General features: G+C 44.7%; 1 protein-coding gene across 1 annotated transcript; it reads right to left on the reverse strand.

The window, feature by feature from the left end:
* Positions 1-9,325: 9,325 nt before the first annotated feature.
* LOC129335303 (putative nuclease HARBI1) lies at positions 9,326-10,691 on the reverse strand. The gene is made up of 2 exons (XM_054987740.1): positions 10,197-10,691; positions 9,326-10,036 (listed from the first exon to the last, which is right to left on the reverse strand). The coding sequence occupies exons 1-2, from the start codon at positions 10,689-10,691 to the stop codon at positions 9,326-9,328; spliced, it is 1,206 nt and encodes a 401-aa protein (XP_054843715.1).
* Between the last annotated feature and the right edge of the window lie 6,060 nt (positions 10,692-16,751).

Genomic DNA, 16,751 nt, shown 5'->3' on the forward strand with positions numbered 1-16,751 from the left:
TCATCATCATCATCATCATCATCATCATCATCATCATCATCATCATCATCATTTCTAATCCGCGAATGGGCTCAGAGCAGAATACAACATATATAAAATACATAAACATATTAATTTAAAACCAGATAAAAGCATCAATAAATATATAATACAATTTCTAAAAGACAGCAGCACATATATTGCACAACCCAAATGGCAACCCAATGGGCCGGATGGCCAACTATTAGATGTTAACAGAACATGGGGTAACCCCCCCATGGCACCCCCCCCCCCCATGGCAGGAGGCCAGTTTCACGGCCCACCCGCCTCAACCACCATATGCCTGGCAGAATATCTCTGTCTTACAGGCCTGGCAGAAAGATGACAATTCCTGCTGAGCCAGGGTCTCCACAGACAGAGAGTTCCACCAGGTGGGAACTTCAAAACACAGCTTTAAAAGTAGACAGTCAAATTCATGGGTGATAAGTCCATCAATGGCTATTCGCAATAGTGAAGAAAGGGAACCTCCATATTTATAGGCAGTAAACCTCTGAGTATCAGTGTTGGAAGGGAGCATCAGGAGTAGGCCTTGGCCTCTCTGCCCCATTTGTTGCTCCACCCCAGGCAGCTGCTTGACCACTGTATTGAACAGGATGATGGGCTAGATGGACTGCTGGTCTGATCTAGCAGGGCGAGGGGTGGTCTAAGCCACAGGGCATCTGGAACTGTTGCCCTGGTGCCAGGCTGGTGGGGCCCCCAACTGTCCACAGCCCTGCTCCTCCCACAATAGGGGGGAATGATGAGGAAGAGACAGCAGTGGCCATGCATGCCCTCTGGTGCTCAGGTAGCAGCAGGCTACCCGAGGTTGCCTGGGGCTACTGTCTGCGCATGGCACTCTAATAACAGTGCATTGATTCATTTTTATACCCTGGCAACTCCTTTAACCCTTTATTGGGAGGAGGAAGTAATCCTGCAACTACTTGAAGATATGGTTAGCTAGTCGGATATGCTTGAAGCCAGAATAGGATTACCTGACAACACCATTCCCTACTGCTCCTTGGGGGTTCTTCAGTGATGATACTACTGCAACTCTATCCAGCTGAGTTAAAAGCACATCTGGGGACTGGGGATGCTTATTTCAGCAACAAAACAAACATGGAGGAAATAGTTGAATTCTCTCTCTTTCCATACCCCTCTCATCCTCGAAAAAGCAAGCCCAGCAGCTACATTTACAAAAAAAGGAAAAAAATCATTGAAAAAATTATTTAATTCATAATATTCTGATATTCAAAATGTCATGTCATTATCTGAACATGAAAGGGCTGAGTCCACTTGAAGTGCCTTAGAAACCATCTCAGTTCCTCCATCTTCTGAAATAAGACTGGAGGTATACTCAGAGTTAAAGATAGGTGAGGAATGGAGTAAGAAACAAATGTAAGTTGCTGTTATAAAAGGGAAACATAACAGAATAACAGATCTTGCTACACTTGGCACAGGTGTGGCAGTGTTATCTCATCCCTTTGGTGTATTTTTGTCCTCAGACACCTCACATTTTCCAGCTAAAAAAACCTATGGGAAGATAAATTCTGGAGAGAAGCCATGTTGGTCTGCCACAGTAACAACAAATAAGAGCCTTGTGGTATCTTAAAGGCAAACACATTTTTAATCTGGCATGGACTAGAACTCACTTTTTCATGCACAAGAGTCAAGAAAGTGGGCTCTAGTCTGTTAATACTGGAATAAAATGTCTTTAAAGTGCTACAAGATCCCTGTTTGTTTTTAATGGGAAGATACTATCAAGTAGTTCATGATTGTGACATATATGTTTTAGGAGAGTCTTAGAATACATGAAGACAGCAGATTGATATGTTTTGGAGTACTCCTGTTGGATCTGGAGTCCCCACCCTATGTAGCAGTCAATCATGTTTTGCAGTCTCTCCTTGTTTCCCACACACATGTACCCAATTTGGATTGGGACCATGGAATGTATGGAGAAGGGGATTTAGCCTATCCTCCTCCCGGTGCTGTTTTTCTGAACTGAAGCAGTTAAACGATTAGGGAAATCAATATGTATTCTAGGGAAAATGGGGATTTCCCCAACAGGCCAAATACTGCCCTCCCCCACTGTTTCAGTTTGGGAAAATGGCAGAGAGGGAAAGATGAAACTCCTTCACATATGTCATGATCCCGAACTGAATTGGGCACTATGCATGCAGGAACAGAAGAGAGCCCAAAACTCATATCTGATTTTTACACAGGGTAGGAAGCCCAGACCCAGCTAGGGTTTCCAGCCTGCAGGTGGTAGCCGGAGATCTCCTGGAATTACACCTGGTCTCCAGGCAATGAAGACCACTTCTCCTGGAGAAAATGGCTGCTCTGAAGGGTGAACTCTATGGCATTATACCCACTGAGGCCCCTCCCCTCCCCAAATCCTGCCCTCTGCAGGCTCCACCCCCAAAATCTCCAGGAATTTCCCAAACTGGACCTGGCAACCCTAGACCCAGCTGGTGTATTGCACAATGTGTGAATACTAAGGTGGATGTACAGTAGCACCTAGAAGTTATGAACAATGGTTACTGTTGCAACTAACAAAATATTTGAAATACAGAAAATGCTAAATCCTTTATTCAGTTTTCTTAATGAAATGACAGAAGTAGAACCAGAAAGAATTCAGGGATTCTTGTTTTATATGCTGCTGGTTGCCCAGCTGACTTTTATTAAACACTGGAATTTGAGAATGGAATTTTTAAAAATGGCTTAAGGAGATCTAGATAATGGCCGTTTTCCCACTGTCTTATTTTGCCGGAATGCTAGCGCCAATGTGCCGCGTTTTGCACTTCAGTTCACATATTTCTGTGATCATTCCGTGGTTGTGCCGCAAAATCCCTACCCAAATTCCGCATTTACTCGTTCCGCTTTTTCCTCCCCTTCCACGGGTTTGTCCCGCCTCTTCCCCCTGTTATCTGAACACATGAGACGCGGGTTTTTTTGTTATTGCGCAAAATAGGTGTTTTCTGGCCACTCCCACTTTTCTTGAGTCAACTCTCCCAGCCACTTAAGTTACCCATTATAACAGCCATAAAATTTATTTTTTAAAAAAATTATTTGGGACAGTTTAGCGCTATTGCAATATCCTGGTATTTGGTCACAATTTCCTTTTTCCCCCGACATTTTCTTTTCATAAGGGCTCTTCTTGTCGATCACTTCCTATTGATCACTCCCTCTCATACAAAAGCTTTTTCCTTCATATGAAAAAGAATCATTTCAGTGCGGGAGCGCAAAGAAATTATTTTTCCTTGTGTGCGGAACATTCGCTTTCTGTGTTACACAAAAAGCGAATGTCCCGAACACAAGGAAAAATAATTTCTTTGCGCTCCCGCACTGAAATGATTCTTTTTCATATGAAGGAGTAAGCTTTTCTATGAGAGAGAGTGATCCATAGGAAGTGATCGATATGAGGAGCCCTTGTGCAATTTTTTTTGTTTCATATTATAAGTGTATTTCGGCAGCACGCTCTATTGATGATTTGTTACTAAAAAATTGCTGGTACTGACAGCAATGAAGTCTCAACAAGGCACCTCTTGACAGCACGTCTTTTTTACTGTATGAAAAGGGGACTCTTATTGGGAACTTACTGTCAAGGGACATGATTTTCCTTCTTAAATAATTAATTATTACTCAAGCCGACGGGAATTTTTTTCCTTTCATTAAGCGGGAAAGTAACGTTCGATGCCACCTAGTGCGCATGCCTGTGCAAATATGATAGCGAATGGTTGCTTCATTCAAATAAAAATTTTGGCGCGCAGTTTGAAAATCCTGTCTCGCTGGTCACACAACCGGGGAGACAGTGCTTTTGTGAGGACAGCGGAGGGTGAGTTACAAAGAGATGTCTGCTCTGGGGAAGGCAGTTGGGGGCAGGGGTGCCTCATGGAAAGAGAAGGAGATTCTGGACCTACTGGATTGTTGGGGAGAGGAAAAAATCCAGGAAGCGTTGAAAAGCTCACACCGAAACTTTGACTGTTTTGCTAAAGTGGCCGAAGAGATGGCCCGGAGGGGTCATAATCGCTCTGCCCTAGAGTGCCGCAGTAAAACCAAGACCATGAGGTTGGAATATAAAAGGGTGGTGGCCCATAATAATCGGTCTGGGAATGCTCCTGCCACCTGCCCATATTACAGGGAGTTGGACAGAATACTCCGTGGTGATGCAAGCGTCAGGCCCAAGAGGGTGTCTCGCAGCATCATTTTGCAGGTCATGGAGGAGCCAAGGATGAGGACATTCGAGCCACAGGAAGGTTCGGAAGAGTTGTTCTCACATGAGTACATGGGGATGCAGCCTGCACGTCTCGCCACATCAACTCCACTCTTGATGGGTAGGTAATGATGTTTTCTGAATTGAACTTTGATGAGTGTGTCAGTACTAGCTGAGCGAGTCTCAACAGGTGTGGGGGGAAAATTAATAATCAATTTATGCTTCGTCTTCCAAAGAAGGTAATGAAAACAGAGAACATGAAGCATCAGACAAGGATCAGGATCTGGATGCCACAATTGATGGCCTGGATGAGCATGGTGAGCATACTCTACAATTTTGTGAGGCTGTCTATCATGGCGTTTTTAAAGGGGACAGCAGGTCGATGTGCATTCACCAATGTTCAAAACTCAGTGGATTCTCTAAACATGCTTTTTGGAAAGAAATACAAGGGAGACACAAACCAGGACACAGTTCCAGGTTGGGTGACACTGTTATTGTGTGAGCACCCACCGCTTTGTGGTGGCAGTCCACACACGGCTCCTATTTGAGATCCTCTAAATTAATGGGCAATGTTCCATGAAGTGTGTTTGAGAAATCCATTGACAGAAAGAGACATGTTTCAGGTTCTGGAGAAAATGACAACGCAGAAGACGTGGAAACTATTCAGGCTGAAAAGGAGAATGAACCACCGATGCGCAGTCCTTCTAGAGAAGAGCAACAAGGTACTATGCACACTTCTATGGGCAGACGCATACAGGTGCTTCACCTCTTATCCTGCCCAACTGTGTGTTCCTAAAGGCTTGTGATTTTACCGTCCATCTCAACTCATCTCAGGTTTCGCACAATTTGGCAATGCTACTTTTGTCTTGACAATACAAATTTCACTCGATTTCTGACATTATTTCCCACACCAAGAAAACACCCGCTGTGGTGGTGGAGGAAACAAGAGCTATAGAGAACTGTGAACGGTCCAGGGTCTCACAGCTGTCTCGCTGTGGAGGATTGAATACTCAAACCTGGCTCTCCTCTTTACAGTGCCGTTCTCTATACCACCCCACCAAAATGGATTGATGTTCATCTTGTTTTCCATTCAAACTAGAGTTACAACTTGCGCATCATGTGTGGTGTGCCTCTAGATCCATTATGCGCTTTCTTTTTCCAATCATGTTTTGACTCTTGTTTTTTAACCTTTATTTTCAGAGACACCTTCCAGGCCACTTGCCGAGCAGTCACCAGGAACACGGTTGGGGAACCTGAGAACCAGGAGTCGGAGAACCACGGGACTGTACTGCGTCGCCGATAAAATGATGTTTCACTCCTCCAAGCAGCATACCATGGAGCTTGAGGAGAGACGTAGGGAACAGCAAGAAGCTAGAGACTGGCACCAGGAGTTCATGGATGAGAGTAGACAGCAGCGGCTTCTTTTCCAGGAGGCACTGAGTAAAAATTTTGACATTTTCCACAACGCTGTCAGCGCACTACATACCATTGGTGAGGCGCTGCTTGTGAGGCAGCGAGACCATAACCTCAGCAATGTTCCCAACAATCCTCCAGCAATCTCCTCTCAGCAAGAGAGGACAGGCCAACCAAAAAGGTCCTGTGTTGGGCGGGCCAGGGACAGGCTCACTATGTAGTGTGCTAGACAAACCAACATGTCCTTTATTGTACTTTTCCACTGTTGACTACGAGGCTTTTCAGGGAACCAATAAGAAATAAAACACATTTGAAGAAACCAAACAAGAAAACTTTTATTTTAACAGTAACCATTTACACAACTTGCCCAAACTAGAAAAACCATTGTGAATGTGGAATGTAAAATCAACATCCCTGTGATCCGGTGTCCTTTGTGCTGGATTGTGTTTGAGTGCTGGCGGTTTGCCTTCCCCGTTCTGCCCTCTCGAGTAGCCTCAACCGCCGGCCATACCTTGCCATCTTCTTTTCTATGATGCTGAGTCGCGATTCAAACCTGTTAACTGTGGAGATAAAGTTGAAATTTTGGGTTTTTTTCTAAAATTGGGAAATTGGGTTTGAACAAAGAAGGGGAACACTGTAAGATGCTGCCATGGAATGGGGCAAGTGAAGTTGTACAAATCCTGTTCCATATCTGCTGCCAAACCAGGCTATCTAATTTGCTGTCGTGTGTGGTTGTCACCACAGCAGTATTGTAAATTGATTGAATTTTTTCTCATTCAGTTTGGGGCACACTGAGCATTGTCAAGCAAAGGTTAATAATGGAAAGCTGCATGGGAATTGGCCGTGTAAGTCTGTGTTAGCAAAATCAAAAGGAGTCCAGTAGAACCTTTAAGACTAACCAAGTTCATTGTAGCATAAGCTTTCGAGAATCAAGTTCTCCTCGTCAGATGCATGATACAGAGACTGGTCAAATATAGAAGAGGGGGGGAGGAGAAGAGGAGAGAGAAGAGGCAATTGGGGGGGGAGGGGGAGGGTGCAACCAAACCATTCCTTTGCTAGAATATGTACTGTATGTAGTATATGTAGCATAGTATACATACAGTATATATATCTCCATGGAAAGCTTAGAGTGATACTCACAGCTACGCATCACTCGTTGCTCCATGCAGGTAAGGGTGGCGCAGACATCATCATGGGTTTTAGTTGAAGTTCCACTTGAAGGGACTTTCTGGCTACTTGTGGCTTCAGCCATATCTGTGCCTGAAGCTCCTGGAGACCCGTTGTCATCCTCTGTGGATACAGAAACAGGATTTTGATAGCAAAATTTTTCCCTTTTCAGGTTTGTCCCAGTTCCTGCAATCATGTTCAATTCAATAGTCTAACTATCAGTGTTGCTGTTTTTCAGGTTGTTTGCACTTTTCAAGTCATTAAACCCAAAATAACACTCCTACTGCTGTTCCCAATGACAGGTCTTCAAGAAATCAATAATTGTCCAGAGTGTGCCTTTTCCTGAGCCAAAAAAAGTCAGCGGGTTGGCAAGGAACAGTGCTGCAGGCCTGCATCGGCGCTGCATTCCTGCACGCACCTGTAGCTGCACTCGCCATATTATGGTGAAGTCCAGGGAACTGCGCATTGAGTCAAGTCAATCTACAGACCACAAGACTGCTTGGGCATGATGGTTTGAGGGTCATTTGTGGGGGGCAACAATTCTAGGCTCTCATTTCACTTACAGCATCCCTGAGAGCATTGAGCCCCTGTTATAAGAGGGCCCCAAAACAGAGTGACAACAGCAGTCATGACTGATCATAATGAAATTTTCAAAAAATATTCTAATTTTTTGAAAGGATGGTGGTGTTGGGGTGAAAGTTTGGTCTTTCCTGACTCAGCAGTAGCAGCAAATCACAGAGTATTTTTTTTCAAATGACACAGGAGGGTTCCAAATCACAATATGAATTGGAGGAAGCCAAGCCTATCCTCAGATTCCCTCTCCAACTGTGCTCGAGCAATACATACAAGGGAAACAACAAAAAAGGGAGGGCTGAGATACATACCGTTGCTTGCCACTGGAACCCCCGATTCTTCCACCTCCTCCCGATTCGGATCAATGCCCTCCTCATGAACCGGGCCTGCTTCCTCCTCAGGTTGACGTTCAGCCTCCCTTTCTTCTCTTGGCCTTGCTCTTCCACGCAGGGTGGCTGAAAAATTAAAGTTTCTTTCATTGACACGCATTGCAGTTATCGGTCACAGGGATTTGTCACAACTATGTCACAAAACAGTGTTGTCCTGGGATCAGACTCTGCCGTCCCTTAGACAGAAACATGTCATGGGTAGGGGGTTTGTGCACGAACAGAAAAAAGGACCGAAGCACCTTTTCAGTCCAGTTCACGCCGCCTGATGGACCAGATAGTAAGGCATTCTCTCCACTGCAGACAGTGGCGAATGGGGGGGATGGGAAATTTAGCCACTTACAAGCATGTCTTCGGTCCTCCCAACGCGGACGTCCAGCACTCTCCCAGAGCCGCATCATGGTTGCGAAGTGCGGTGGCCTCCCACTCAGACGAGGAATCCCCTGCCACGCCTCTAGAGAGTCAAAAAAAGAGGCCTTGACCCTTTTAAACTTCGAGCGGCATTGCTCCAACGTCCGTGGATATCCCTGCTGGGTCATCTTTCGGGAGGCACCCAAAAAAGTGGCCCGTGTGGGCAGATGGGTGCTGTTCATGAGGCGTTCCACTTTACCCGACTGCAGCAGCAGCGACAGGAGCGTCTCCACCTCCTCGTCTTTCCAAAATGCTCCTGGTCTTCTTGCCGCCATTTCTGCCCCGTGAAAATCGCTATACCATTGAACTGAATAAACGGTACCGCGCCTTTTTTTTTTTTAAAGGGGCACGTGTTTTGCAAGACTGGGGCTGCTTTTGAATTATTGATAATGGATGACATGTGGAAATCCACGTTGCACAATCACCACCTAAATCATTCTTGTTTTTTTGGGGGGGGGGAATTCAATTAAACTTTATTAATGCTTCATCTGCGAGCTGCGTTTCTTCCATGGCATGAGGTGTTGAATTTCTGCAGCTTATGGCGGGAAAACAATGCAATTCCTATGCGGTGCACGCAAACAGCGCAGAGACTTTGAATCATTTGTTCTGTCGTCCATTTTGACAACATGTGTATTTGGGAATGAGTTGGCAACCACAAATGACATGTCACATTAAGGCTTGGAATTTTTTTTTACAATAATGTGCACAGCCATGTCTCCAGATAACACTGCGCCCACCTCCCACCGCTATCTTGGAAAAAGAGAAACCATTATCTGGTCCTGTTTCTGGAACATCACAGAGACTGGAGTTGAGGGCAGGGTTCGGCGTTCACTGTCACGGCACTGTCTAAAACTTTTTTGCAAATAAACATTTCTTTGATTTTTTTTTCCTGCAGATGCCCATTCACTTAAGCAATCACACCACATCTCACCTTTGTTGTATGCCCTTGTCTGGTCTACATGCCAAGCATCCCACACACCCATTTGACATCCCAGAACCATAGATTAAAAGGGGCAAAGCACCTTCTCAATTGACATCAACAAACAGTTTATTAGTGTTGCACATTTACAAGGGAAGCTTGTGAGACTGGCAAACAGGGATGGCGGGGTAAGAGGAAAACATGCTCGGATTCATTGCATGGAAATGATCATTGCCTTGCATTTGCAAACATGAATGTGGCCAGAGCCTCCCTAACAACCTTTCCCTCCTCTAGGTGACTTCTGTCTGGTTCTAGACCTGCCTCCTCCTCCTGCGGCACCAAAACAGGATTGGGATCTCCCATGTGACATAGCGAGTTGTGTCCATGCTCCTCACAAATGTTATGAAGGATGGTACAGGCTGTCACCACAGCCACCACGTTCTCCTCCCTGCAATTGAGACGGGTGGCCAAACACCTCCATTTCGATTTCAAACGTCCAAAACATCTCTCCACCACGTTCCTGGACCGGCACAGTGCTCTATCAAAATGCTTGTGGGCATTGGTCTCTCCGTGGGTGCCATAAGGCTTCATCAACCAGCGGCGAAGTGGATAGGCACCATCTGATATTATTACTGGTGGGACCGTGACACCTCCCAATTGCAGACTTGGATTCCCTGGAATAAACGTGCCTGCATCCATGGCTGCGCAAATTGCTGAATTCTTGAAGACAAAGGCGTCGTGGTTCTTACCACTCCACCCAATTTCCACGTCGATAAAATGTCCACGGTGGTCTACTGTGCCTTGCAGGAGTATCGAAGAAAATTTTTTCCTGTTCCCATACTGCTCCGGGCTACCACCAGGAGCACATATGGGAATATGGGTCCCGTCTATGGCTCCAACACAATGAGGGAAGCCCATTGCTGCAAAGCCATCCATAATCTGTAAGAAAGAGAAGATGGGGAGCACTATTAGATGAAGCTAAAACTGACTCTTGGAAGCACGGTTTTGGTCTGCCATCAACTGTAATCAAACGAAATAATGGTATATCGCTGTTCGATGCATTGTCATTATAAAAAAAAGGGGGGGGTGATATACTCACCGCGCCAACTTCGCCTCCCAGGGAGATGGTCTTCGAGAGCAGCTCAGTCTCTAGAGCATAGCACACTTCCAGGACAGCAGAACACACGGTGGCAAGACCAATGCCAAACTGGTCTTTCGCCTGCCTATAGCAGCTGCCCGTGGCCAGGCACCAGATTGCTACCGCCACCCTTTTCTCTACTGATACGGGTTGTCGGAAGGATGTTTCTTGGCGTTCAAGACGTGGTCTGAGGATACAGACTATGTGCTCAAAAGTTTCCCGTGTCATCCGAAAACACTCCAACCAGTCTTGCTCTTCCCAGCAGCGAAGCACAATTCTTTCCCACCAATCCTGGCTTTTTTCGGTGACCCATTGTTTTCGGGGAACATACCCTTCGGCCAAACAAAACCACTGTTCTATCATGCATTGTCTCCTTTTGATGGCAAGCCTCTGCCTTTGCTTCTGCCTGCGAGAGAGGGCATCTCTGAGTCGGATGTAGTCTGTTCGGTGGTGCATGATCCATCTGAGGTATGCCAGATGAAGCTGAAGATTTGTTTGAATTAAGCTGAAGACTAATCTGGCCAACGAAAGGAATACAGCGACATGGGATGCCATGGCTAAACATCCACCAACACAATTCCAAGAAAAGAAAGCACTTTCCAAAGCAACTCAGAAGCCACTTATCGGTTCAAATTCGCCCGCCTTATTGATGAACCAATAGAATAAGGGAAAACGTGGTGGCAAAGAAAGCAACCAATTGTGTGCGTGCAGGGTGGAGTCAACAGCAATGAAGTCTACTGATACTTTGGTATATCGCTATTGAGCCGCAGACCAAAAAAAAAAAAGGGGGCGTGTACTGCGTCTTGTGATTGATGACGCTGCAGAGCCCTTGGAAAGAAATGGCGCTTTTTACCAGGCGCGTGAGAACAGTGGAGACCGAGAGGGGATCGGATTATTCGCGGTTATGTGAACACTTTGTGGAAATAGCGGCATCCGGTGAAGCGGGATGTGGGCGGAAAAATAAGGCAGTGTGAAAACGGCCAATGTTCACTTTAATTAAAGTAACTGCTTGTCAAAAATTATCAGTACCATATCCATCTATAATAAAGGTTTGGGCATCAGTTGTTTAATATGTATCTGGTAAGTAACTCTCTGTTTCAGATGCTGATTATGAATATAATGTATGAGAAGTTTTGCTGTTACTTTTCTGTAAGAACAAGTGGGGAGCCCATGAAGAAATTGTGTGAAGGGGGGAAATCCCACTCCCCCACTTCCTCTCTTCTTATTCAGGCCCCCAACCTTCCAGTTCTCTCCTTCCTTCTACACCCTCATACCACCCTCTCTTTCTCCTCCTTCCAACTCGCTCATCACCTCTGCTGTTTTCTCCTTCCTTCCCTCCCATTGCCACCTCTTCCCCACCCACAAACCTCCTACTACACACTTCAGCAATGTTTATTTGGGTTGCTAGGCAACCACAACACCACTACCCCTTTAAGTTGTGATACTTGCACAGGAGCAGACATCATATAAACAGTTTTAGGGATTTTTAACCCCTCTCCCCTCACTTTTTTTCCTTTTTGGGTTTTTATACAAACTTGGAGATTCTTTCAGAATCCCCCCTATCCCAGATTGGCCTACTTAGACAGATTTTTTGATCTGCATTCTGCACTGTGGGGGGGGGGTGTCCAGGATTCTATATATTACAGTGAATGCCTCTATTACTGTGGTAAAGGTACTTGGAGTTCAAGGACTCATTCTCTGGGCTTCTGCTGTGATGTTGTGGATCTGCTGCCCTGCAGGAGTGCCTCTTTGTCTCCACCTATGCCTTGCTTGAATACTTGTAAATAACGCAGGTATAGACTCATGCATTAAAAAAATACACACTCTCTTCCATGAGCAGTGAGAATGTGGTTTCTCTTGGATGAGATGCTTATGTTCCCAGTAGTATCCAATAGCTCACTGCTCAGGAAAGAGGGCGCATGTCACAATTTTTTTAAAATGCTATGATAATGTGCCCATATTCAGTATATGTACCAGGGTTGCGTATTTCCTTACACAGTCACAAAACACAAGAAATGTTTCGTGTTCGATATTGCCGGCAGCGATCCAGGCAGATAAAGAAGGGCAGAATGCATTACTGTGGGTGGGTGGCACAGGTTGGAAGCAGCCCATAAGTATGCACTGCAAAGTGTAGCCGTTTAAGTAATTTTAGAACTCCTTTAAACATTACAAGACATGATGAAGTAAAGACAGAAATGCCTATCTCTGCTACTTATATTTGCGTTTGCAATGTTTGAAGGGGAACATTTATGGGGTAGAATGCAGAAGATTGAAGTGCACATCCTTTTTTGTGCAAGTTTCCTTCCACACATTTACCAACATGCAGAGCATGGAAGGGCGAGTGTTCGCTCATCTACTTAACATATGCTATATAATGTTTGAAGCTAATCTTTGCCCGCCAATGTGAGATCAAAGCTACGTCTAATTCTGGACAGGTAACCTCTTCTTGCATGAGATCCCCAAAAGCTGAGTTTATGGGCCTTGCCTTATTCAATCAAAAAAGACTCCTAGGTCTATATATCCAACCTTTATAAAGTCAGAGCCTATCATCTCTCAGACGTCCAATGTATAATATTAGAAAAAGTCTGCTTGAAAACTAAGTTTGAGAAAACATTCCTGAACACAGGCCTCCATCCATCCTGTTGATCAAAAGCTAAAGTCCCAGAAATAAAGAAAACCCTTCCTTTTGTGCAGTCTTCTTATTCAAATGCTGGCACTTATGACAAAAGCCTCTTCTACTTGGCAACACCTAGCTCACAACATCTTGACATACATTTTGCCTGTTGTAGACTGGATAGTATGTTGGGAGAAGCTATCAAAAGATTTCAAGATAGGAAATATGAGCACTGCTAAACTCATTGCAAGATAAATGTTATTTTATGTTCAAACAAGCAGAGGATCCACAAGGACTTACAGGGGCATTTCATTCCCACCTCCCCCACTGTTTCCTTTTTTCCTTCCCTGAAAGCCCCCATAGCCTCTCCCCTTTCTCTGCTTCCCTCTCTCATTCATATCCACCAGCCAACATACCTTTATCTGCCCCCCTATCTTCAGCTTTCCTGCTTCCCCTCCCCTGGCAGCCTATCCCTGGGAAACTTTGCGTAGTTCCAGCCACTGAGCCAGTCTGGGCCCAATTGGGCAATGCTGGCCACTGGGATGGGTCCAGTTGCACAGTGAAGAACCAACAAGAGCTTTCACCTGTATCCCTTTCCCCATATTGTTTCCTCTTTTCTTCCTCCTGGCAATCTGCATATCCTTCCCTTCCCTTGTGTCCTTTTCTCCTTTCCACTCACCTTTTATCTCTCTCCCATTTTCAGCTATATTTATTATTTGTTTGCTTCATGTATACCTCCCCTTTTCATGCAGCGGAGACACAAAACAGCTTACATCATTCCCCTTTCCTCCATTTTATCCTCACAAAAACCCTGTGAAGTAGGTTAGGCTGAGAATGTGTAATTGGTTCAAGGTTACCCATTGCGTTTCCATGGCAGAATGGGAATTCAAATGTAGGTCTCCCAGATCCTAGTCTCCCTTTACCTCTAACCACTACTCAACACTGCCTTTTGTCAGTTGAACAATAGCAAACAGCCAGGCCTGGGTGATTCATGCAAGTCATGTGGTATCAAGTTACCCAGTGGCCCCAATGAGTTCACCCTCAAAGGCCAAAACAACCCTAGAAAGGGCCCTGCCTCTCCTCTTGCCTTTTCACTGACAGAAATCAAGGTTGGAAGGATGTTACTAGTTGCCTAGTAACAGTTATTAAGTGCATTTGTTCCTTAAAGCGGCAGGCTCTGTTTCTATTATATTGCGGGTTTTTTACCCCTGCCCAGTGTATTTTTCTTAGATTTCAGATTTTCCTGTAAATGTGAGGCTTTTTCCTGTTTTCTGTGGGGGGGTTTCCGTCCATTACTCAAGTCTCTGGATTTAAGTACCCACTAACAGTAACACATTGAGAATTATATATAATAATGAGTGAGGGGCCCTCAAGGACTTACAGAGGCATCTCAGTTTTCCTCTCTCACTGTTACCTCTTTCTCTTCCCTGAAAACCCCTGTAGCCTCTCACCTTTTCTTGCTTCCTTCTCTCTTTCCTATCCACCAGCCAACCTACCTTTATCAGCCCATTTTCAACTTTCCCTCCTTTCCTCCCCCTGGCAGCCTTAGCCTGGGAAAATTATGGCCAGTTGATCCAGTTGTGTGATGCTAGCCATCAGGCAAGGCCCAGTAGTGTGGTGGGGAACCTGCAAGGACCCAAAGCAGCTTATATCTTAGAGATATCTGGGTTCACATTCCCACTCAGGCATGAATCTTCTTAGATAACCGTAGGCCATTCACTCACACTCAGCCTAACCTACATCACACAGTTGTGAGTATAAATGGGAGGAGGTGATATATATTGAGGTCCCTAGAGGAAGAATGAGATCAAAATATAATAAAATAGTGCAGGAGAAGACATCCCCCCACTCCAGATGAAGGGCTTTTTTTCAGCTGGAATGCGGTGGAATGGAGTTCCGGAACCTCTTGAAAATGGTCACATGGCTGGTAGTCCCGCCCCCTGATCTCAAGAAAGAGGAGAGTTTAGATTGCCCTCTGCGCCGCTCAGCGGAGCGGAGGGCACTCTAAACTCCCCTCTGTCTGGAGATCAGGGGGCAGGGCCACTGGCCATGTGACCATTTTCTCTGAGGGCAACCCACTGAGTTCCACCACCTTTTTCTCCAGAAAAAAACCCTGTCCAGATGTCAATCTATATGACACTATGACTACACTTGAATTAAATTTGATAATACAGTGAATAATCATGTATAACTTTACTTTTCTGCATTGCATGCATGCCACCACAGTGCAAAGGAATTGCCTTTTCTACATAGATAAGCAACACAATCCTATCAATAGCTTCATTCAGATACACCACAGTTTTGTTACTTCCCCACAAACTTTAATTAAACCCATTTGTACAAAGGCCCGCATTAGGCAAAGTAGGAAGTCCTCAATTGCATCTCACATGGAGTAGAGGAAGGGAGCACACAAGAACAACCATTAACCAGTTTAACGCCCATTGCAAACAGATGGCTTGTTTGCAACATTTGAGTAGATACAGTTTCACCCTGTGCCTTGTCAATTTCTTTTTTGAAATTAAAATATTACCAGGGACTCCAGCATGGGTTTATGTGCATAGATTGTTAAACAAACAAACACAAGAGCTGGTGGATTGGAGACACAGAGGAAGGCAAGAGGGAGGACACAGACAACTAATAAGTAGGTTTCCAGTTATATGACTGCAAGCATGGAATAAAATGTTATACCCCTCTGGCTTTATTACTGAAATATATTTCCTTTAAGAGGAGAGTAGAGGAAAAGACAATATATTCAGAAAGACAAAGTTAGTTCCAGGGTTGTATGGCAGCATCTACTGTGGCTATTGCTATGCTCCCTTTTCCTTTCTAGTATTTACAGGGGGAGTTCTTTTTCACTCCCTCACCCCTTAAGAGTTATTGCAATGAAATTCACTTATAGACAGCAAAATATGGTGAAAAGTTTTCCTACTTTTAAAATATAATACCTGTTGTCATGAGCCAGTGTGGTGTAGTGGTTAGTGTCAGACTAAGATCTGGGAGGCTCAGGTTCAAATCCCACTCTGTTATGAAAGCTTGCTTGGTGACCTTGGGCCAGTCAAACTCTCTTAGACTAACCTACCTCACAGGGATGTTGTTAGGATAAACTGGAGGAGAGGAGAATGATCTAAGCCACTTTAAAATGACCATTCTGCTTCCTTTCCCTGCCCCCTGCTCTTTGGGTCTATAATCAGCCTACTGTGTTCTGTGAAATTCAAGGCAGTCTAGCAAACCCTTGTCTGACAATTGTTCTGAAGGATATTTGCAGGACAAAAGGTAAGCAGGATTCAGAGAATAGCCAGGAACAGACCATTTTGCATGACTGAATTTTAATCACAAGATACCATGGCCAGCTAGCATGGGTCGAATCCAAACTTCCTTACCTTCCACTTTTCATGTGCATTAATCAAGCTGGATTCTATCCCGCAATGTCCCAGTCTGTGTTCACATCCCTTCTCTTACTGCTGCTGCCTCGCGCTATACTTCGTCCACATCCCTGGTAGAATCACGCAATATGGGGCGGGTTGAGATCCGACATTGCCGATGACGACATCACATTCATTTTTTTTTCATTTTTTCATCAGATTTCCACTATAGCGTTTTTTTGCTAAATTGCTATAGTGAGGCCACACCCCTATGATTGGTTAATGTTATTCTATGCCTTCTTCTTTGAAATCCATTGGACCATTATTCTGACAGGCTAATTTGAACTGATATTTAAGGTGGGGGTGATCCAAACTCTCCAAACGGGCAGACTAATTATTTGACGCTTGAATGTAATGTTAGAATGATGGATTTCCGCTATAACAGTAATTTCAACAGTTAAAAAAAATTAATTTTAACAGCCACTGATATTTCCGACTGTTCAGCATCCTAAAAATGACACGGAAATATAAATGACGCCA

The sequence above is a fragment of the Eublepharis macularius genome, chromosome 9 (assembly GCF_028583425.1).
Source record: "Eublepharis macularius isolate TG4126 chromosome 9, MPM_Emac_v1.0, whole genome shotgun sequence".
NCBI lineage: Eukaryota > Metazoa > Chordata > Lepidosauria > Squamata > Eublepharidae > Eublepharis > Eublepharis macularius.